At 43.2% G+C, this 24,268-nt stretch overlaps 1 protein-coding gene across 2 annotated transcripts; it reads left to right on the forward strand.

Moving 5' to 3' along the window:
• The first annotated feature begins 10,523 nt into the window (after nucleotides 1–10,523).
• Nucleotides 10,524–23,509, forward strand: efna1a (ephrin-A1a). 2 transcript variants are annotated; one of them, XM_015973592.3, is made up of 5 exons: nucleotides 10,524–10,800; nucleotides 20,856–21,151; nucleotides 22,456–22,521; nucleotides 22,607–22,702; nucleotides 22,801–23,509. In XM_015973592.3, exons 1-5 carry the CDS (start codon nucleotides 10,703–10,705, stop codon nucleotides 22,917–22,919), a joined length of 675 nt encoding a protein of 224 aa, XP_015829078.1. In that variant the 5' UTR covers nucleotides 10,524–10,702; the 3' UTR covers nucleotides 22,920–23,509. The 2 variants fall into 2 exon arrangements, with proteins under 2 accessions (XP_015829078.1, XP_015829079.1); XM_015973593.3 differs by having other exon boundaries at nucleotides 10,566–10,800; nucleotides 22,804–23,509.
• The last annotated feature ends 759 nt before the right edge of the window (nucleotides 23,510–24,268 follow it).

A 24,268-nucleotide genomic window follows, 5' to 3' on the forward strand; every position in this document is an offset into this window, starting at 1 on the left:
CTGTTTCCCTGATTGTTTCCCTCTGTGAATATAACCCTGCCTGCGTCTCAATGTGTTGTCGGTACATTGTTTGTGTCAGCATTGTCTCGTTTCCCTCTCCTGGTCTCCTGGTCTCTTGGTCTCTAGGTATTTGGATGTCTCTAGGTTTTGCTCTTCAAAGGAGCTCTTCGTCTCTTGGTCTCTAGGTTTGCGCATTAGGATTTTTGGATTTAGGTTTTTGGCTACCTACCCTTTTGGAATTTACTTTTGGAAAATTATTCCTAATAAAGTATTTTACGTTTTTCTACTACTCCTGCCTTGTGTCATCCTGGTTCTGCATCTTGGGTCCTAACCTCCTCCTGGCTTACATCGTGACACCATGACAAACACACTGTTGCACTTTTTGAAAGATGCAGGAAGTAAATAACTTGTTAGGTCACATGTATTGGCGTCATCTACATAGATTAGAAGTCACTTGCTACATTTAAAAATGTATAAAATCAATGGTATTAAGTAATTGTGAAAAGGTACATTAAAATGTCAGTGATTATATATATAAATTAGAACAGGACTGAGGTTATATTGTGTATGTTTTCCAGATAACATTTTTTTGTAAAAAGGGGCAGAAATTGTGAGACTTTTCTTCTATTTGCTCCTTTTCATGCATTATGTTCATGTATTGTATTTGCTTGTGTTTATTTTATAAATTTTTAATGAAATGAAAAGAGAAAAAAATTAAAAATCGTTGCAATAGTCTTTTATTTTGAAATTTACCAGATATTTTACACTGAAACGGTGTGTGATCTGCTGTCTAGCCCAGAAGCGGCTCAGGGCAAAAAATAGAACCCGATCCTATGTTCTGTTAGCTGCCCGGCGAGCTGCTTCTGTCCGCGCCGCGGCTGGTTTGGACCAACCCTGTAGACTGTAATGGATTCTATTTGAAGTAGGCTTAAAACTTCTGCTAAACTAAAGCTTTGCAGATTTCCAGTTGCTTTACTCGTTAAAAAAAAAGAAGAAGAAAAAAAGAAACACGTCATTAAACCTCGGTAGCCGATGTAAACTGAACACGAAATAAACAACAGACCTTTTGGGATACATCAGAATAAGGTGCGGTCTCGTGGGAAACGCTCCCTGTGGGACAAGAGCTGGTGGAAAAACCGCGTCTATTACGTTACGCACCGCTTACGCATCCAGTGGAAAGCCAGGGTAAGAAGGTGTTTAAAAGTAAAAACTGCTACGAGGAGCTGCGAGTGTCACGAAGCATTTCATTTCTCTTTTTCACCTTGAAAATCACCTTTTCTCGTTTCTTTCATGACTCCTTCTGCCTGACCTCTCAGCCAGTGCAGCTGAGTTCCCTCCAGCAGTTACAGCATTAATGTCCTTCAGCTTTTCTGAATCATGCTTCCAATTTATCATTTTGTTCCCTACATTTGTATATTACGCTTCATCGGAACATCTTATTACATCTTGCGCCTCTCCGCTCTCCTTCTGTCCATCTTATTCGTTTCCCATCTACTCCTCTCTCTCTCTCTCTCTCTCTCTCTCTCTCTCTCTCTCTCTCTCTCTCTCTCTCTCTCTCTCTTGCCATCTTCCTCAAATTCATTTGGCATCTGTCCCTCCTTCCGCTTCGCCTCCACACTCCCATTTCTCCTCGGATATATTTATGTTTACAAGTTAAATCTCTTTTCACCACCAATCTGAGCTTTCCGCTCTCATATCCCTTTCTTGTTATTAAACCTCCGAAGCCCAAAGAGGAATGAGGCGGACTACTTTCCGGCCTTTTCTGTGTCCTCTCTAGAGAGGGCACATGTTTTTAGACATTGTGCACTTGTTTGTCTGTAAGTCACCTGCAATACCTCAGAAGAAACGCTCTAGAAGCTGGACGTCTTGGGGGAAATTATGTATTACACTCTAAAATTTCAATTTGCCCAAGGGAGGTAGCCATAATTACAGGTCAGTGAAAGCTACATGTTGGCTAATTACAGGTCCAAAGGTCTCCCTGCATCATTTATTGGTGCAACATATTTATTTCTGCCTCATGTTATATGCCTCCTTTGCTTTGTTTCCTCCTGCATTCATTTAATTTGCATATTGTCCTTCCGAAAACACGTCTTTTTAAAGCTTTTCACTCTCATCCCACACGCCTCTTCACTTTTGCTTTCATTCTTGGTCTTACACTCCTCTTATCCAACATTGTGTGTTTGCAAATTCTCCTCAGTCCTCCTCTTCATCGTCCACCTACTTCTAAGCTGCTCTTTCTCTCTGAGTTCTGCTCACACGGTGGATGTGTAGGCGTTCGTATTCTTCACATTACGTACTTAACGATTCCTTTTCCAGGACGTTCAGTGTTTTAATGTTGTCAGTCAGTGTAAATGAATGGAGGAGCACACTCTGCACGGATGCTGTTGTAAACACATGGTTAGCCTCATAACAATAAGTCTAGTTTATGCCTCCAAAGAATGTAAAACACACAGTCTTTCAGAAAAATGTCTAATGATTGTTTTCTGACTTGTTCAATGTTGCTTCAGCTTTTATTGTTTGCTGAAATGGCACGGTGAAACTTTACTGTGGTTAATTTTAAAAAAACATATGAAAGTAGGAAATTATCTCATTTATAAGCTCAACAAATGCAAAATAAGCCGAGTAAATCCACGAGGTGTAATGAAAAAGTTTGTTTTTGCCTTGCTGATCCCCTCAACTTTTTTGCACTCTGGCAAAAATTGCACAACCGAATCTTAGAACTGCAAAAGTTTCTAAAAAGACATTTTTTAGCCGTTCAAGATCCAAGCACGGACAGCAGAAGACACAAGAGATATTCTAGCAAACAAAACTACATGGAATTCATATTCAAAAATACTTTATTGACGTTAGAGGAGAATTAAATGTTTAACTCACATTCAAAAGCAACAATAATAAAATATATCAGTAATAATAATATTATGGATGCACCTGTAGTAGCATATTAACATTAAAGGGGACATGTTATGATTTTTTCCCCTAAGTTATAATAGTTCTGTGGTCGATGCAAAATATGCAAATGAAGTTCTGTGCAATAAATCAGTCTCACAAAAGCGATTTCAGCGGTTTTATTCCTGACATTTTCAGTGCCTTCCAGAATGAGCTGTTTCGGTGTCGCTCCAGAGCTCATCTGCCCTACTGGTTGAAAGTGGGACTACAGCTGTTATAAACAACCCTGCTGCAGGCTGCTGTAGCTAGCACTAATAACACGCAAACACTAACATGAGCCATATAATAATAAACCAGTAAGTAAAAAGATCCACACTGTTGGACAAAAAATATTATTACTTACAAGTCCATTAGCAACAAAGCCAGGTCACCATCAGTCTGGGATTTCATAGCATCCTTTAGCTCCCTCAGTAGGCCATGCTTATGTACACTCTGGTTTTAGCTCTTTGCTTTGCCTCCAAAGAAATTATTCTCTTACTTTTACTTCCAGGCTCTGCTTTCTACATCTTGTGCTTTTTGTTGAAGATCAGGAAACTGAAAATACTAACCGCTAGCATTAAAGCTAACAGCCATTAAGCAGGGAAAGAGCAGCTCCTAGGACACCTACCTATTACACAAACTATCAAGTGTGGTCTTTGGTCAGCAGAGGTCTGCAGAGTGGTGTCAAATATGAAACTGGTCAAGTTTCTAAGGCAGCTTTTCACAGAGATCAATGCTTTTTTTATCACTACTGTCTATTTTTTGCTCAATGTAAATATATTTTTAACCATTTTATAAATTCTTTTTTATATTTTTACATTTTTGGTTTTTGTGAAGCGCCTCGTGATTTTTATCTTGAGAGGCGCTATAGAAATGATATTTTTCTTCTTCTTCAAAGCTTTAGCTCAAAGTAAAAAAAAATAACTATCTAGTTACTTTAAGAAAACAAGCTGTTGATGGCCATGCCTAGCTGTCTCTTAATTGGCTGCTGTACGCTGAGAAGTGCAGATATTGGAAGAGGTTTGGAGTAGAGCCACTGCTCATCCCATGGCAACTCTGTCTTGATCGTTAGAGGTGGTTCTATGTAGATTTCCTTGTTTGTGACATCACAAACGGGGAGTTTTTGAAACGGCTTGTTCTAGGCACATAATTCCTAAAACCAAGCACTTACAGAAAACAGATGGATAGATATTTTACATGGTTGGAGTGTTTAAAGAGGCAATAGTGACTTGCATGGCAGCACAAAATGATACAAAAAGTATGATTTGTATAAAATGTCCCCTTTAATGCTACAACTGCATCATCACACCTGAGTTTCATGAGTAACATTCTGGACTTTATTGAAGGAAACCTGTTTCTTTTCTCTGCAGAAAACATCCAGAAGCTTCTTGAGTGAAAACTGCTACAAGTTTGAATTCAGTCCCCACCTAACAAATTGCTAGACATATTAAATCTGGTCAAAATAATCAACCACCTCTTTGTTTACCTCTCTGATGATTAAACGGCGCTGATTAAAGACTAGCAATTACCATTCCGTCTCTTTGCTATAATGCCACACAGTCGCTCTCTGATTACCTCGCCTTTGCTTCACCTTATTAATTTGCTTCCCATTGCCCTAAGTTAAAGGAGAATAATGTGGACCACGGCAAGTTGTAACAAGTCTATGAATAAATTTCTTCACAAGCAAAAGGAAGGGAAAAACAATGATTACACTTTAATTTTTACTCCTGGTTTTATGATAGAAGGTGGACCTACATGATGCTAATTACAGGAAACATTTCACTTGTATTGATGCAAAAATAGAGCTCAAAGGTTCAGAAACTACTCCGGCAAGTGGAGCTGCACCAACTGACAATGGGGCACGAAAACCAAAGAGGCTAATGAAATGAGACACACACTGGACCGAGCACCGCTGGGCTGCTCCATGATTCACACCAACAAGAGTCCACTTATGTAAATAGCTGGTGGGATGGTTTTTGGGGAGGGGAACACGATGACAGCTTGCTATTAAACCTCTCATTTGTATTCACAGCAAAAGGGGCCAAACACATCTCCTATAATGGTTACGCCTCAGGAAGAAACGAGGCTGCGTGGGGCCGAGTTAAAACATTCTCATAGGTGACGGAGGAAGATTAAAGCTGAAGCACACTGAAGACCAGAATTCCTTAAAGGATCGTACATCAACCATCCGCTCCCACACCCGCGTTGTTTGTTGATGTTTTGGTCTAATGGATTAAAACAAGATCTTCTGCAACCTGTTTGCACTCAAACCTGATTTACATGTCTAAAAGGGGAGGGTGCAGATTTATGTAACCCTACTCCTTCATAAGTCATCAGTTTTTTTATGCTGCGTCCTTATTGACATAAATAAACACATTTCCTCACCCACTCATGCTTAATCTGCTGTTGGGTTGCAGAGAGCTGGGGCTTATCGCCAGCAGTCACAGGAGACACCCTGGACAGGTCCATCACTGGGCCACAACCACCATGCAGGCAGGGGGAGAACATACAAACTCTGAGCAGAAAGGTTGCAACCAGGATTCAAACCTGCAACCTTCTAACTGTGAGGCAATACCAACTATGTCATCTTGAGCCCCCCTTTTCTTATGCTGCACCTTCTGCACTCTAACTGCTCAACCTTTAACTTTGCCTTTTATCAGACTCTTAAATCTGAATTTAATTTTTGTGCAGGACTCAAACAAATCATCAGAAGGTTCGATTCATTAAATTTCTCAAATAATGTTTTACTCATTTGAAAATTCATGAAACGTGCACTCCACAGTCTGAACACATTTTACTGGAGCACAATGTGGTAACCTAAGTGCCGTGGAGGGAAATAGAGAAATGATAAATGATAAATGACCGGCACTTGTATAGCACCTCTCAGAGTAAGAACTCCAAAGCGCTTTATTCACCCATTCACACACACATTCACACACTGGTGGGGATGAGCTACGATGCAGCCACAGCTGCCCTGGGGCGCACTGACAGAGGCGAGGCTGCCGAGCACTGGCGCCACCGGTCCCTCCAACCACCACCAGCAGGCAACGTGGGTTAAGTGTCTTGCCCAAGGACACTACGACAGCGACAGACTGAGCGGGACTCGAACCTGCAACCTTCCGATTATGGGGCGAGCTCATAACTCCTGTGCCACTGTCACCCCACAGAAAGTAGCAAAGACACATCCCACTGTAAAAGGCACAAACGGCCCAAGACATGGGATCAAGAGTTAAACTACGGGCAGATTGGTTGATGCAAATGCTAGCGTGTAGCATGCTTACGATTTCTACTCACGATTAATCTTTATACGTAGTGGTGAAAGAATATGTTGGAGATTACTTTTAGCTATTATATCATTAACTTCTACCTTAGTATCTGTAAAACTGAACAAGTTACAGTCATTTTTTTGTCTTCTAAAGGGAATTGCAGTGGCGGCCATCTTGAATTGGATTGACTCAAATGGTTAATAAACCATTGTTTTGTGAGACATGATACTTACACAATCAAACATGTTCGTGCGCGCACACACACACACACACACACACACACACACACACACACACACACGCACACACACATTATCTCCCCCTTTCACAAACAATATTTACAATTTGATATCTTTCAATCCAAATCATGCATCAAGCTGGAATAATATCCCAGGATATGTTCCTGAAAATGTTGCCTGGAACGATGGTTATTTAATGCAAAATGTTAGGGTGGAGGGAAAAGGAGTCCACTTGTTTTATTTTTTTTTTTCAGAAAAGCAGAAAGTGCATTTCTATGACATCACCTAATTACTTTGGTTGAAACGGTTGAAAAAACTCTAAATTATGGACTGTCATGTTCCCATGCCTACATGAAGTGTTTGTTCCTCTCATTTTCATGCATCTTATTTCCAGGCTGCGGACAGGACTTGGTGCAAAATCTGCCAGGAATTGAGGTGAAAAGGTTGTATTTGTGGTTGTGTGTGTGTGTGTGTGTGTGTGTGTGTGTGTGTGTGTGTGTGTACATTGGTTTTCTTTGGTGTGTGTTTGTAAATTGTACACGGTGTAAGGAGACAAGCATAATTCTGGGTTTTGCTGTCGTTTCCTTCCGCTTTAACTGTTTACTCATTCAGAAAATTAAGTGTAGCTTTCTCTCAATTTGCTCCTGATGGAGTTTTGACATAAGCGTTGGTGCGGTAGAAGCTTTTCTCGCTGCAGATTGGGATTGCAATGCAAATGACAATTATGCCGGCAGTCCTTCTCAGCCTCTTATCTTCCTACATGGCCAGAAAAAACAATTGGATTCTTTAAAAAAATGGATCCATCAGCGTGAGTGCTCTCTTCATGAATACCAAACACATTCTTTTTGGATGACCTGCTTGACACAGAATGGCAAACAATTACCAAGCATATATGCCTTTCTGTGTTTGCACTGTTTGATCTGAAATGGTTGGCCAGCTTCAAAATGCAGACTGCCTTCAGTGTGAATACTCGTAACCACTGAACATGGAATGCATTGCGTGCAGTGTGAAAAGGACTTCTCTTGAGTAGGGAAATTTTTACTTAAAAAAAGGGAATTAATGAAAAAGCATGAGTCTAAATTAACTGCAATGTGACAAACTATCAATAAAAGTGAAAATGTTTCACTTTTCTAAGACGTTAGGATGTTGTGACCATTTCAGCAGTGAGTGATGTCACTGATCCTACCTAAAGGCGTCCACAAACATTTGTGATAGTATAAAGGTTTTATTCTGTCAAAATATGCCTTAATTTTATCTCTTCGGGGAATAGGGAGAGCAGTTTTGTGTCATAAAAGCAGCGTTCAATGGAGAATCACAGTTTTTACAGCGCTGTGATAGTCTGGCCATAAGCCATTGAAACAATCCAGTGGTGAGGCTGAATCTACGTTTGTCTTCAAACTGTCTCTGTACACAGTGCTCGGACCAACTGAGCAACGAACAGTGTCAGACACCGTCCAAGAAGAAGCAAATACATTCTTTTTAATAATGAAGGACTTAAGTACTTCTATCTGTTCACGTGTCAAAAAAAAGCTCCAGTCTGAATCGTACAAAGTTGATGCCAAAGTCATTTCAAACGAGCACCACTCCTGAGCCAACGCCATCTTTGTAGTATTTTCTCCATCGTAGTTCAAGTTCAAAGCCCTCCCAACAAACGTAGAGCTCTGTGATTGGCAGAGGCTACAATTAGTGATGTAACGTTCATGAAGGAATCCAATCTTTTGAACACCTCATCAAAGTGAACGAAAAGAGTCGAGCCCTTGTAGAGAATCGTTCATCTTGTTTCCTAAGTGACATCACCCCCCCCCCCTTCACAGACATTGTCAGAATGCTTAACACCGCCACACACATTTTTACAGACATTGGCGAGACACGTTGCCCCGCCCTCTCATGGACATCAACAAGACACATCATCCCCCCTTTACAGACATCAGTGAACACATCACCCCCTCCCTCACGGACATCGGTGAACACATCCCCCCATCACAGACATTAGCAAGACACATCACCTTGCCCCCTCACAGACATCGGCGGGACATGTCACCCCGCCCCCTTATGGACATTGACGCAACACGTAGCCCCGCCCCCTCACTGACATCGGTGGAACACATCACCCCACCAAAGACATTGGCAAGACATCACCTTGCCCCCTCACAGACATCGGCGGGACATGTCACCCCGCCCCCTCACGGACATTGACGGGACACTAGCCCCGCCCCCTCACTGACAGCGGTGGAACACATCACCCCCCTTCACGGACGTTGGCGGAACACATCACACCCCCTCACAAACATTGGCAGGACACATCACCTCGCCCCCTCACGGACATCAGCAGGACTTGTCCCCCCCCCTTACGGACATCGACGGGACATGTAGCCCTGCCCCCTCACTGACACCAGTGGAACACATCACCCCACCACAGACGTTGGCGGAACACATCAACCACCCCCCCAAACATCTGCAAGACACATCACCCCCCCCCCCCCCCCTCACAGACATCTGCGGGACATGCCGCTCAGACAAAGTTTGCTCTGCTTCATTCAAAAGAGGTAGTCTTTTAAAAAGCTCTTTGAGGTAAATGGCTCTCGAACGGCTTCTTTTAACGAGTCACTACAATGGATGGTAGCTAGACCGACCTGCAGAGCAAAGTCTTTTTGCTACTGCGGTGGTTTGTCTAGATTTCTAGGCTAGTAGGAGACCACAACGTAACATAAATTATTTTTTGGCATTGGAGTTTAGAAACAGTGATTTTAAATCAGCATCAAAGCTGCTTCTTTCCTTTTCAATTCCTTTCTGCTTCAGTAACAAATCTTCCAATTTTACAAATGCCGGTTATTTGGTGAAGTCTGCTGATGTTTATTCCTACAGAGTTACAACCAATCAGCATGAGTTATCTACTAGTCCCGCCCATAATCTCTACCAGGCGATTTCCAAGTACATAGCCCAGTTCAGGTACTCGGTTTGTCCCTGAAATAGAGTGGAACGTGGGCCGGCCTGGTGAAATGGAGACACACCTATGCTGTGTGCATTGGTAAAATTAACCAAAATTATTTGAACTTTATGTTCATGTGATTTACTCTGCAACAGTTATGCAGCCAAGCAGGTTGCGTTAAAAAATAAACATTTTTGGAACAGACTTGAAAACATCCCTTTGGCAAAATGAAACACTTCACTGAACAAGCAGCTCCAAGTCAAGATTGTTCACGTTAGTGGTGCAGAAAACCAGGGTGATGTAATTCTTTTTTATTTGAAAAGACTAAATATTTGGGGGGGTTGTGTAATAAAAATATTAATATATAGGACAAAGGTTTTCCAGAAAACAGAAGAAACTACACTGAAGACACTATAACTGTCTCTTCCAGTAAAAGGAAGAGTCAGAAAACCTGTGGGACCAAAATAGACCTCAAGTTAAAGAAATCTCTGCGAACACACACCAGATGTTGCTGAACCAGTACTGAAGCGTGGGCGGTGCGTCCCAGTGATCGACAGGATTTTCGGGGAAAAACATCAGTTTGGACAGATTCATATCTGGCTTTTATTGTGAAGTAACATAGCATAAAAATACAGTTGATTCATATTAGCATTTTCTTTGTTTCCTTATACAAATAAATTATAAATATTCCCATAGGTTTGTTGAAAAATGCTAAATCTTGACATTTCCCCAAAATTCTAAAAAGAAAACTCTATAAATAATGATTTATTATTTGTGCCAAAACGGTATTTAAAACTATTGTTAAACTATAGTTCAAGATATAGAATAATCACTTATTAAATTTGATATAATTATAAAATCTGATTTTTTTTTTGCATGCTGCATAAACGACCAAATTTCATGTATTTTAAAATATATATATATATTTGACACAAGACGCAGATATTGTATTAAAATCATTTTAAATACCAAATTACTGCAAAAGAAACACGGAGAAGCTGCTTTTCTTCGCACCGCCCTCTGGTTGGTTACTCAAAACAAATGGGCGTGACTTAATATTGCGAGTGTTTGTCAAAACCAGCCTCCACGCCGCTTCCCTTCTCATTCACTACGGATTTTGTCGACTTCATTAGTCCACTCCTGCGTTTTTATTCTAAACGTGACCACAAATCAAACCTCTCCTTCCTGTGCGTCTGCAATCACGCACGCGGACTTTAGGTGCCCGGGCGAGGCGCACTTTAGTCCAACTTTTTTTTTTTTTTTTTTACCTTCATTCTTTTCTTTTACGCACAACCTGCCTGAGCAGCGTTCCTCGGCTCTGCGCGCCTCCACTTCTCTGGATCATGGATATAATTTGGATTGTGGGCTTCGTTGTGAGCGTCTGCGCCTGGTTTGCGTCAGCGGAGCGACACAGCGTCTACTGGAACAGCTCCAACCCCAAGTAAATATCTGTCTTTATTTATGCCTCGTTTCTAAGAAAAGCAAATGTTGAAGTTATTTTCCCCTCCAGATTTGATGTGCATGCATGAATAATTAAGGTTGCTGTGATGAGTTAGAGATGAAAGCAGCTGCTCTTGTTGACATGATAATGTGAGACACTTGGTTGGGAGCCTTTTCTCCCTCCCCCCCTTTACTCCCTCCCCCGTTATTATGGGACTGTTTACCTGCAATTCATTGGCTCAACTTGATCAGATTTAATCCTCTTTTTGCAATCTGTGTTTACATGTGCTGCACAATTAGTTGCATCCGGTTTTTACACATAGTTCTGCAGAAAAAGTGCATGTTTTGCAGATTTTTCATCTTTGATGCACTTGTATGCGCCAAAAAAAGTTTTTCCATTCATCATGTGCATCCTGTTAGGATTAAGTGCATATTTTCTGCATTTATAGACTTGGCTCGGCTGAATCTGTTGAAATATCTGTTGCAATATCCTCCCTATCTGACCAGGAGCCCTGTGATGGTTTGAGTTTGCTGCATCTCTTAAATCAAGAAGCGTCATATGGAAGTTCTACGTGGCTGTCGTGAAAGCAAAAGTCTGTTCATATTTCAAGGGTTGAGACGAGTAATAATGGTGCACGACAGAGACAGAGGAGGTAACACGAAGCCTGCCCAGTAGGTCACGCTACGTGGGGGAGAGATGGATTGCTCTGGGAGGAGAAATTGGAGCTGAAATAGTCAGGGTTAGGGGCCATTCGGAATAAGTGGGGGTCAATTAGAATTATGGTTGATGATGTCTGGGGTGAGAACAGCTCGGGGTATGAAAGAGGTCAGGTTTGCACACACCAACACACCCACATGGACGGGCAAGTGCAAACAGACTCCTTGGCAGAGTATCACTCCATCACACCAACCGACGATGTCTAAATCAATCACGCTCTCTCTGCAAATGTTCTCCCACAAGAGACCTTTCTTCCCCCTCCTCGCCCCAGTCTTCATCCCAACAGAGGCTAAAACTGCATGGTTTAATGGTCTCAAATCTCATAATTACAGAAGGAAAGCTCCTTTTTCTGAAAATCAGAGTAAAGTTAAGATTCCCAGATGGGGAAGCTTGTTGCGTTGAGCACCAACAATAGTCATGCTTGTGTGTAAACTGGTAATCTGTCGTTTTGCACTTCCAGATGACCGTGCCAAATCTCTCTTTGGCTGGACTTAATCCTGTATTCACTGGAAAATAAAAACATCAGAAATGTTTTCATTCTGTGTGTTCTCATCATCTCCAGACCCTTTGACCCGTCACCTGATCGAGTGTGTTTACGGCTATCATTTCCCATGTGGTGTGTGCCTCTTCCTCTTTCTGCTCCAGGTTTATTGCTCTCCTCTGACTCGTTAATCAAACCAGTCTCAGATTGATCACTTCGGCCCACGTGGATCAGGCTCATTTCCTCTTTCTTAGCTTGTTCCTTTGAGGGATTCAGCAACACTTTCCCCGTGAGTGTGCGTGATCTCACCTTGGGGGTCTGCTGACTTGTAGTGTGTGCTAGGACTTTAACGACCACGTCACTGCCGTGTGCGTGAAACCCATGTTTGTGTTTCATGACTTCTTTTTTGTTTTCGATTAGCTGAAGTTTAATCACCAACAAATCTTTGGTTTCCAGAAAGTGGTGCACCGGTACTTCCTCTCTGCTCAGTTCGATGTGATTTTAGTGAAAAGGAGTGTCTTTGTGCTTACTCACGCTTGTGACTAATTCACACGTTCAAGCCAGTCATGCACACGTGCACCCTAAAACTTCCAAATGTGAAGCAATAATCTGCTTATTTCTTCCCTTTTCCTTTTCCCTTTCCCTGCTGGCAGAGCAGGAGTAGACCACAACCTTCACCCCTCCTCCTCTTGTGCTTTGTACCTGTCTGCCCCTCTCTCCACCACCTCCCTCCTCCCTCCTTGGCCAGCTTTCCTAATGTGGCTCTTTTTTTTAACTGTTTCATGCCTCCTGTTCTTTCATTCTCTCCATTTTTGGATCTGATCTGTTTAAACTAGTGATGGGACTCGATTAAGAATAATGAAATTAATCAGAGGCTTTGTAATTAATCTTGATTAATCGCGTTTTAGTCGTTCCAAACAATTTTCCTCCAAGCATTTTTTTTTTTGTATTAAAAATTATGTTAGTGAGACACAAGTGACTTACCCACACTTTATTGAGTATATTTCTGTAACCACAAGGCCTATTTAATTACTTTGGTCTCATTATAAAAGTAACCATTGTGGTATTTGTTGGGATGTGTAAATATTGGTATACATGCTTTTGATGAAGTGTAAATGGACATGAAACATTGTAAATGTTTTGTGCTGAACTGAATACTAGGTGGCAGCACTGTTAATATATATAGAGGTGTAGTGTAGAGTTCAGAGGAAGTTCTGCTGATGGTTAAAAGATTAATGCTGTGTGTATGCTTGTCCTTACTGCTGTAATAAAGTTCATATGGATGGCTGGAATTTTTGTCCCCCAATTGGGGGTTACTTGAGATCAGGCATTACATTTTTAACACTTTTTTTTAATTCCAACAGTTCAGACTCTCGATTTAATTCCCTTGAGCTCAAAATGTGCAGTGTTGGTAAACTGGAGGTATTTATGGTATGTATCATCCACATGAAGGCTTTTCTTGGTATTTATCCAGTCATTGGGGCTTTTTTGTGGTGCGCCCCATACAAATTGGGGGAATGGTCTTCACAGTGGGCCACAGAAAGAGAATAGTAACTGGTGTGACTGATCAGGGGTCAGAGTTCACAATGTGATGAAGTGGCATAGCCTCTATCAATCTGTCAGTCATTCTGACACGGCGGTGGTCCCTGAATACTCGCTGCCACTCAGGCCAGCTCCTCTTCACACATTCGTCGTTCTGCCTCTGGGAAATTCTCATTACCCCACCATCACCGCCTCCTCCTCCTGTCTTTTTGGACCTCTTGTCTCCTTCGTTGGCTTTTATCTCAACTTTACAAGCTGTCCCTTTTCAGTCTATTACTTCTTCACCTTCAGCTCTGGTTCTCAGAGAAGGGAGGGAAAAAAGGGAAGCATGCCAAGAGGTGTGGAATTTTTTTGCGTTCTTGGCACCCACGGCGATCCGTCACTTTGCCCCTTTCTTATGCACTTTTCTTCCCCTTTGCTCTTTCCTTTCAAATTTCCTTCGTACTGTTGTAGATAAAGCCACTTGAGGGTTTTTTTGGGTTGGGGAGGGGGGGGGGGGGGATGTATGTTGTTTTGAGTGCTTTTCTGAAGCAGCAGAGCCGGTCTCGAGGCAAAGAGAGAAATTATACCAAAAGGAAAAACAAATGGAGTGTAGACAGAAGTGTTTGTTTGCCTTGTGTGCGTGCGCTCGCGTTCGCGTCTTAAGAGATGAAAGATAAGATTGTGCAGTCACTTTAGTGGGTGTGATTTAGATGGGTGCAATAAAAGCAAGCTGTGATTTTCTAAACCTGAACCTGAGCTTCTTCTATAGAAAAAACATCCAGGTTTTCCCTTTTTTTTCTTCCCAGTCCGGCCCCATACCCTCCCCCTTCGGTCAGTGTTCCGCTCAGAAAATTCCTAAGTCAATCCATCGTTGTCTGGAATTGTCTGCCTCCGCTCCCCCCTCTTGCTGACTCCTAATCTGGCCTTGTAATCTGCCTGGTAAATTCAATCTAAAAAAAAGAGCTCAGTAAAATCATCAAGCAGGTGTTAAATACCTGTTCAACAGTCAGAAGTTGCTGTCCTTATACACTTGACATGATTCCCACTCGTTTTTTTGCCGTGTCAGGGATAGCAGGGCTTGGTTTATTGACTGTACTACATCATAAATTGGTCCAAAGGTTTGAACTTCCTGCAGGCAGGTTGTTGCGAGTCTGTAAGCTGCCCGCTGCGCGCCTCCTCCAAAGTGCTGCACTTCCTGTTAGCGTCTTTTCCCGGGAAAACTGCATATCCTGTCTGCACAATAAACAATACGTTTCTCACACACCAACACACGCGAGGCCATAGAAGTCTTGGACGCTGGGGTTGATTAAACTTCCCAGGCTTCACGAGAAATGTTTATAGGGTGAGAATATAGAGATTAAACGTGAGTTATTGTGTCTTTTTGACAGATATGTTCCAATGCGGCGCCTCAAGGATGATTTTTAGATCCGGCGTCCATGTCTGCCCTGCTGACAAATTTCCCAACTGTCCTTGTTTGGATTCACTGCTGATCAGTGTTTGCCCCAGTCATCCCCACCAGTGTTTCCTTACCCTATCGCCATCCTGGTCCCTCTTCCTTATCTACGTAACAGACTTCCCCTTGCTCCTTACTACTTTAGTCTGATTTATAAGAAATCGCAGAGGAAGAAAAGCTCGGTTACGCGTTGCATCGTCAAAACGTAGAGCCAGACTTGTTTATCGAGGCTGGTGACTCCATGAACAAACATTGTACATGTGTTTGAATATGGAAGAATGAGCCAGCAGCAGTTAGATATTATCTGTGAAATGCCCCTATTGTGTGGGTTTTGTTGTGTAAATAGGGGCTATTGTGTTACTTTATGTCCTTTTTTCTGTTGTTTCTTGAAACGTTTGATGCCGATAATAAAGGTGTCCCTTACAAAGATATTATTTACTCTGAGGGTTGGAGCTAGGGTTGGGGTTTGGGAGAATAAAGCCAAAGCTATTAACCACAGTGAGAGTTTTAAGCTAGAGTTGTTTAGGACAGGCCTCACTCGGGCTAGCTATTCACTTATCAGCCTTATGAGTCCAAATTTAATATCTCCAAATTGAGACAAGACCTCTACACAAGATATGAGGACATCAGGAATATTGTGTTTGTGACTTTTTTCACAGAATCCCATTTCAGGTGCATGTGAGAAATATAATGTCAGTGCTGACGTTTCTGCTCATGGTCTTTTATCAATCAATCAATCAATCAATCAATCAAAGCTTTATTTATAAAGCGCCTTCCCAATCGGTTAATTAAGCGCCTTCTGAGAGTTCATAAGATCCACAATGGATTCAGGAAGAGCACTAGACAATAAAGAGCATATATAGTCATCTAAACCTTCTTTATTGCAGATACATCAGCCAATTATTTCTCTGTTGGACTTTTTCGTCACTTTTTTTTTTACCTAAAGCAACTTGACCAGTTGAACCAGAAACTCCGCAGGAATGACCAATGATCCAGACAGACAAAGGCTGAATGGCAAACGGGAGAAAGCTGATTGAGACGGATGACAAAAAGTCACACGGGGCAAAGAACGAAGCTTGGGATATTGTGTTTTGTTTTGGTTTTTTTAAAGAGCTGAAAAGTTGGACCACATTTGTTTCTATGACGACCCACATCACATTGTGCTTGGCTCTGCAATCGGTGGGTCACGGAGGGCGGCATACTTGGAATACCACCAGGACAGGTTGTGATTGGTTCAGTGAGCCCGAGGTGGGAGGGGGAGGGACGGGGTTGACACGAGGATCTGGTTTGCTTATTGAGCGATGAAAGACGGACAGAGAGTGGGAGGCGATAGCTGACAGTGATGGATGAAAAGATGGATGGATGCTACAAGAAGAGTTTGAACAACATTAAACATGGACTGTCCTAAGAAGCGCCAAGTAGTGTTCACTGAAATACGTTCGACTGCTTCCTTGTTTAATATTTGTATTAATCTGTCATCATTTTGGTGCTCACACACCCAAACGCTGTCCCCTGCATTTCCTTTGAACTCCAACACTAGCCTACAGGAGTAATACCTCTCTTCACATGAGGACAATAGAAGAAGAGACAGCTCCACCCTGCCTGTCTCAACCTCACTCTGTCCCCAGCCACCAGCCCCTCGCTGTCCTCTCTAAGCCTTTGTGTTAACCAGGGTCCGGTGCTGATGAATGAACCCCAGCACCAACTGTGCTCCACCCAGTAATCCTGGCTTGGATGAACCGATTAGACAATCCCCCGCATTTTGGTTTAGCTACTCACCCGTACCATAGGCTAGTCGGGTGCTGGATCAGAGCCAGGGCGTGTTTGCAGCCTAGTTTTTCATGGCTTGTGGTTTGAGTATAAGACAAAAAAGATCTTGGGAAGTAAATAAATAAATAAATAAGGACAATTTGAGAGTTTCAAATCCACGGATGAGTAAAATTCCAAGGTGCTGACTTTGCGAATGTCCGACCCTTGATCCACACCGTGGCCTTTTTGGTCTTCCAAGGTCCAGCATTCCACAGAGTGACGGCGCACAGAGATGAGAGGGTGATGGATGGATGAAAGGAGGGGATAGAAGTTCAGAAGCAAGGAAAACTGTGGACCAGAAAGATAAAAGGCGAGAGATTAGACTCCTGCTCCTGAAGAGCCTCCAATAAATTAGGAATTCCTTCTTGGAAAAGGAGGAAGCGGATACGGCCCTTAGCGTATTTTTCACCAGATTGCAGGCTCGCATCTGACCACTTGACATTCTGTCTCTGCTATCATCTCTTTTCGTTATTGGCATTCATTATCTGCTTTATCGCAACTGAAGCGCACTCCCAAATTCCTCCGAGCTCTGGAGAGGCAACACACCCGCACACACACTCAGACATAAACAGCCTCACACTTAAACGTATCAGGCTGAGACAGACACACACATCCTGAACAATGTGTGCTGCGTGCCTGGATCCTGCAAATCATCCGTAAAAAGAGAACACAACTCGCCCCTCCGTGCTGCGACATTCACAGAAGAGCTCCGAGCGTGATTAATAGGAAGCATCCTGGCATAAACAATGGGAATAAATCAATGTGGCGCATTAGCACAGCAAAGGGAAAACAGTCTGGCAGGAGGGACACGCGCTGAAAGGGAGGCCGTGAAAGCGAAAGTGGCAGGATTTCACTTTGTTGGCTTAACTTTTTAACACCGACGCCAAAGCTCTCTTTGAAGGGAGTCGCTCCAATCGGTTAATTAAGCTGATGATGTGGAGCGTTTCAATGCTGCGGCGTTGGAGGGGAACAAAAGGCAGCAGGATAATTAAAACTATTTGCCGTTAATAAACGATGTTAGGCAGCCTCCCCCCGGCGCGCAGTCGGCCACTGTTCCCTCTGCCGAGCGAGCTCTTCCATCACGCCGTGAATAGCGACGCTGTATGAATCTGTGGCGGCTGACGCTGCAACAGAAACTCTCACTGTGAGAAACTTCAAAAGCCATTCCCAACCGGAGCCCTTTGACCCGCCTCGCCCACTCCCATTCACATCCCCCGTCTCCCCCTTTCAGACGAACACCCTAAATGGGCTGGGAAGTGGGGAGCAGGAGGGCATAATTACCCCCCTCCAGGGCAACTTTAATATCCTTTTTTGTGCTTTAATTGCACCCCCCTTCAACCCTCTTTTGATGAACACATCGGAACCATATCACAAGCAGTTTGTAGTCAGGACTCGGGGTGTGGGACTAGTTTGTGCATTTGCAGGAGGAAAGGGGGGCGCGTAAGGGGGGGGTGGGGGGCAACACTTAAGCCCCAATCTGGAAAAGAATAAACACTAAATGTTGTTCTCTCTTAAAAAGTTGGCCGTTGCACGTCATAATTAACTGGATGGGGTTCCATCAGAAAAGCTGCTGGAGTTGTAATGGTGTTACGGGCTGATCTGGGCATCAGCAGTCAGGCAGAGACGAGTCAAACGATGGGGGGGGGGGCCAAAAGAGGGAGCCAGGACTCGGGGCCTGGAGTTTGGAGCCACTACGTCTGTCCTGCTACCAGGGGGTAACGGGGAGACCTAAAGCAACAAGCACCGCTGACTAATGAGCGACTGGTGCCTGGCCACTTTGATTGTCAGTCACACATATGGACCCCGTCACTGAAGCTCCACCAAATGCAGCTTGTTACAAGGAGGAGGGGTTTATGAGAAAATGCCAGAATTGATTGTGAAAAATCTCCCTCGGTAGTAAAAGCGTCGCTTTAACGCCCCAAAGACTTTTGAGAGTCATAACTCAAACGAGATCCGGAGCTCTGGTGGTTGCCCGCCTGTTTTGTGTTTTTTGACTCGTTGAAAGCTTGCAGTAGCCACACATATTCATTGCAAAGGCAACAAAACTCTATATTACACACATTCTTCTTGTGTGCTGTAAAAATATTTAAGTATGTCAGATCTCAGCCGTCCATAGGTAGTCCCCCCCCCCCCCCCTCCCCCTACACAATGCTTCAGAACAGTGGGAGACGGTAAACTGATACGCATCGCTTGGGAGCGTTGCACCATGGGACCAAAAGTGTGTCTGCGTGGGTTCGATGGGTGTAAATAGTAGGTAGCTGCAGCTTTAGGTTGTTGATAGATGGGAATTAGTGTGAAGTGTGTGTGAGTTTGTGTGTGTGAGTTTGTGTGTTACGAGCGGTCAGCTTCCGCTCCAGGCTGGTGATAGATGGCTTTGGCTGTGAAGAGAGCATTAGCCGTGAGCCTCCCCTGGAGCGCTCGCTCAGTCGGAGAAGAAGGAGGCAAAGCCGAAATGCCTTCGGTGACAATTCCCCTGGAGATAAGCTCATGTCTCTGAGGGCAAACCTGAGAAGAAGGGGGGAGAAAAGTTCTAATTCAAAAATACTTTATTAATCCCAGAGGGAAATTAAGAGTTTGCGGATTGTTGAATTTAGAGCAATTCTCTGCTTTTGTAATTAAGATTAAAAACTTGGCTTTATTTAGAAATGCTTCAAAAAATTAGCTTGTGATTGAAATCGGACAATATTCTGCATGATCGGCCAGTTAAAATGTCAAATCAGATTTAACAACAAAAAAAGAGTCCATAAATGCACCATTTCTAAGAGACAAGTCTGTGAACTAGCCATCCGTAAATGCTAATTAATTCTAGCAATATCATTTCCTCTATTTGAATGGGTTTTTTTTTTCAAATAAATCAGAAACTTGGGTGAGAAATTGTTTTTTGGTTGTTGTGGTTTGAGATTAATCAGCCAAAGAAGTCGCTCGCAGATCAGAGCTGCATAAGAATCGGGCGTCGGTATTGGCCCTCGAAAGCAGAATCAGTGCATTTCTACTATTACTGAGACATTTCAGGTACACCAAAAAATTACTACTGAATCAAATATTTAGAAGGCTTATTCCTTAATTTAATGTAATTCTATTTTTAAGTAACCCGCACATTTTTTGTCCATTCGACCTTTGTTTAAATGTTTTGAAAGTTGATGTATTAGTTATTTATTTAGGTTAGGTTAGGGTTAGGCCATTAAATTAAGTAGCTACTTTTCTATTTCCACATTTTTTTCTGCTAAATTTAAGAAGTTCTCTTGTTGTAATCTGATGTGAAGCAGGCTAAAATTCCAGATTTTTATTTTGTTTTTACAAAAAAAAAAAAGCTAAAGAGGGTGGAGGAGTGAAGGGAGGGATGCAGTGAGGAATGGCAGACAGTCTGTCTCCGTATCTGTAATGAGAGGGAATGCTATGGAAGACGGTTGCAGCCTTTCACCACTCGTGTGTGTGTGTGTGTGTGTGTGTGTGTGTGTGTGTGTGTGTGTGTGTGCGTGTGTGTGTGTGTGTGTGTGTGTGTGTGTGTGTGTGTGTGTGTGTGTGTGATGAATAGGTTAAAAACATAAGCGACGTTTATGGTTCTATGTTCGTTCCTCTTCCTGATAAAATCAGGTGTGTCTTCGCTCGTTATGCAGTCAGATGCTGGTGTCTGTGGGAGTGTTTGCGTGCAGCCTTGCAGATGTCAATACTAATCTCTCGTCTTGACGGGCTAACGGACTGCTAATGTTTCTCTGTAAACATCTCTCAGCTCCTGGAGGACGTTGGATCAATCATTACCAATTCTTACCACAACAGAAAAGCTACTCTAGTTTCACGCGGATCCATATTTATGTGCGCGTTTGTTGCAGATCACTTTCTTTCTCTTAATTCCACTTGAACTCGCTCGTTTCTTCACAAACACACACACACACTCCTTTGTCCTCACTCAGGCCTTCCTCTGATTTCCCTGTTGTACATCTGGTGTGCGGCCGATCAATATATAATCACAGGTTTTGAGGTTTATATTTATCACTGCTCCAATGCTATAGCCGTCCTTATCGGTCTCCTGCCACTTTCGTAACCCCTGTTTGTCTCCCCCTCCCTCCACAGGTTTCTAAGGGACGACTACGCCGTGGAGGTGAAGCTCAACGACTACCTGGACATTGTGTGTCCCCATTACCCCCAGGGTGAGGTGCCGCTGCTGGACGCAGAGCGGTACGTGCTCTACATGGTGGAACGAGAGGACTACGATTCCTGCAAGCCCCAGTCATACGACCAGATGCGCTGGGAGTGCGGTCATCCATTCGCCCCTCACGCTCCAGAGAAGTTCTCTGAAAAGTTCCAGCGTTTTACTCCGTTTACTTTTGGAAAGGAGTTTCGTCAAGGAGAAAGCTACTATTATATATGTAAGTGTTGCCATAGCTTACAGATTAGTCTTTTGAAGCGGCATAAAGATGTTAAGAACAGTTAATGGGTAGCTTTTTGAAGATTTGTCTGTAAAAACCACCAGGTTGTTTATTTAAAGACAGAGTTCACCAGTTTTTTTTTAACAGAGTTGCGGTGATCTCTAGTATAAATGAATACCTCGATCTCTGTGGATAAAAAGGCTCTGGCGCTCCTGTTTCAGGAACTAGGAGTTAGCCCGTGGAGTGGGGAGCAGCAAACAGTTAGATTTGGAGACTTATTTCCTGATATTCTGACGTCTCTCCTCTGATTGGCTAACAGAAGCACGACTCTACCGCTGACTCCGTTTTGTTAGTTTTGTGTGTTTTGGGCCAAATTTGATAAGTTAGTCTACATCTGAAGGGAGGTGCACACTCCCGCTGCAAACGGAAAACCCATCCAAGTGTTTTGCATTCCAAATACTTTTTATCTAATGTAGAAAAGTGAAACTTCTCCACCTCGAAGCTGCAAAAAGTGCAAACAAACCATCATTTTTAACAGCTCTAATAATTTAAAGGGAAAGATGGTGACACGTTGGGTTATTAGAGCCTGAGACCTAACCTTGACAATAAGTTCAGCTTCCACACACACATGATCTGTGTTAACATGGTGGCGCAGCGGTTAGCACTGTTGCCTCGCAGCACGAAGGTTGCAGGTTCGAAACTCTGTTGCGGCCTTTCTGCGTGGAGTTGCGTGTTCTCCCCATGCATGCGTGGGTTTCCTCTGGGTACTCCGGTTTCCCCCACAGGTCACAACATGCCCTATGGGTTTTAAATTGTAAGTCGCTTTGGATAAAAGCGTCTGCCAAATAAATAAACATAAACATGCTATTGTATCTGCAGAGGCGTTACTTTTGATGGATCTCACACAGGAAAAGATCTGCTCCCTCTGATTTCACCGTCTCCAAACGATTTGCTGATCGTAATCTGCCAAACAAGACGATTGCATGGCTGAAATCCCCCCCCCCCAGAACTAGGAGCTGGAGTTTCAGCTTTTTACACTTGCTCTAGTTACGCGTTCGTCTTGTGCAGTGTTGTCACCCTGACCATGGTTGTGATGAGATAAACGGCGGGACGAGACACACTTTGCCCGGTCACAGATGGCCTCCCAAGGCTTTGTGCCTGTGCTTTTCTGTTGCCAAGAGTGTGTGTGCGTGCTTGCGTGTGTGTGTGTGCATGCAAGCAAGCATGAAGGTGGATTAGGAGGGGAGATAAGTGCATTAGTCTGGGTGTTAATGCCTGTGTTGCTGTATCTCTTTTCCCTGCAGCCAAACCTTTGCACCATCATGGCCAAGAGTGTCTCAGGCTCCGGGTGGACGTCATCGCAGCTGACGGTGCGTCCGGCCTCCCACTTGGATCAAACACAAACAGATATGCTAAAACCCAAGCGAAGTGTCTGATAGTGTGTTTTCCTTTCAGGCTCTCAAGCAGCCAGAGTGGCTAACGGAGGTGCGGGTGGGGCTGGAGTGGGAGCAGGGGGCGGTGTTCACAACCCCTCCAACAGACTGCCCGCAGGTATGTTGGATCCCTTGTAATTATCTCCAGCAGCAGTAGAATAATGAAATCCCCTTCAGGTGAGAAGTGAAGTCTAATTTTGGTTTTCTGTCTTCTAGCAGATGACCCGGTTATTGTTCTGCCGAAAGTCGAGAGCGTACGGACGGACGCCGCCGTGACGTCCACGTCGCTCTCGATCCTCTCGTTGTTGGTCCCCTTACTACTCGTGTTGCTTTGAGAGGATTCCCTTTTGGTTCGGGGACTAAAATGAAGACAGTCTGTGGAGTTGGAAACCACTGACTCAAAAAAAACCACCCAGTGCTGGTCACCGGGAGAAACTTCCAAAGCTTGTAAAGTACAAACGGACCGGTGCAACATGTTTGAGACAAAACACTGGTGCTCTGTCCATTATCCCCCCCAAAAGATTTCAGTATTTTTTTTTTTAGGCTCTTAAAAAAATTCTAAATAAACTCCTCGGAGGACGACACGTTGCTTCAGATTCATGAAGAAGTTGCAGAAGAACCTCAAGTGGATGAAGAACAATCAATGCTATGATGGAATACACGAGCATCAGTGAACAACAGTGTTTTTGAGCCAAAGATCAGCCCTCCTATCAACTCATACTCTGTTCCACCTTCGAGTATCGTAGACGTGTCGTTATCATCGTTGCTGAGTGGCATTTGGTGTCTTAAGTGATTAATTTCTCTAAATGTAGCATCGACAGGTTCTCCTCACACACTGTGGCACTACTACACGCACACACACACACACACACGTTTCATTGCATTTTTTTACGTGTACATTCTGTGAAGATAATTTATGACATTTGCAGCTGAGAGGATTTACTGTACATGAGCACACGAAATGAAATGTTTACTGACGGCGACGGCGTTTCTCGTCTCCGGAGGTGGAGGCAGTGCTTGCGTGAAAATGTGAGAGAGTGTGCCTGATCTGTTTGATTTAAGAAAAAAAAAAAAAGAAGAAGAATGTTAGGACGAAATGCTTTTCTGCCAAAAGCAAACACTGAGATGTATGGCGGAGAGGCTGGACCTCTCTGTCTGTTTGCCCCCTGCTGTAGGTGGAGCTGTCTATGAAGGGCTGGTTGGAAATTATTCTTTGGAGAAAAAAAATTAGTTTTAGGTCATTTAAGGATATATTGAAGTCATCAGTCCACTAGAGACGAGGCGCTGCATCCAACAAGAGTTGCTGATCTCATCTTCAACGACGAGCACAACCACGTTTGACCTGACCGCCATCTTTGTCTGTTTTTTTAACCTGGATTCTCGTTGCCTGATTTTGTACATGTGTAAGAAACGTGTAAGATATGTGCATATGTATATGTAAATATATAGAGATTATATGAAAGACGAGTTTGATAAATGTGAAAGTTTTCATGTGAAATAAAAAAGATATTTTTTTGAAAACCAGAACAGATCTTTGTGGTCGTCATGGCAGCAAGGCTTCAGGCATGGAAGCACATTAGATGCTCTTTTATTCTTTTGTTCACACCCAAAGTCTCAACTATTGAATAAATTCGTAAGATTTTTTTTTTATCTGCACTAAATAAAAAAAATTGCCAAGAAGTGA

The sequence above is a fragment of the Nothobranchius furzeri genome, chromosome 19, assembly GCF_043380555.1.
Source record: "Nothobranchius furzeri strain GRZ-AD chromosome 19, NfurGRZ-RIMD1, whole genome shotgun sequence".
NCBI classification, from domain to species: domain Eukaryota; kingdom Metazoa; phylum Chordata; class Actinopteri; order Cyprinodontiformes; family Nothobranchiidae; genus Nothobranchius; species Nothobranchius furzeri.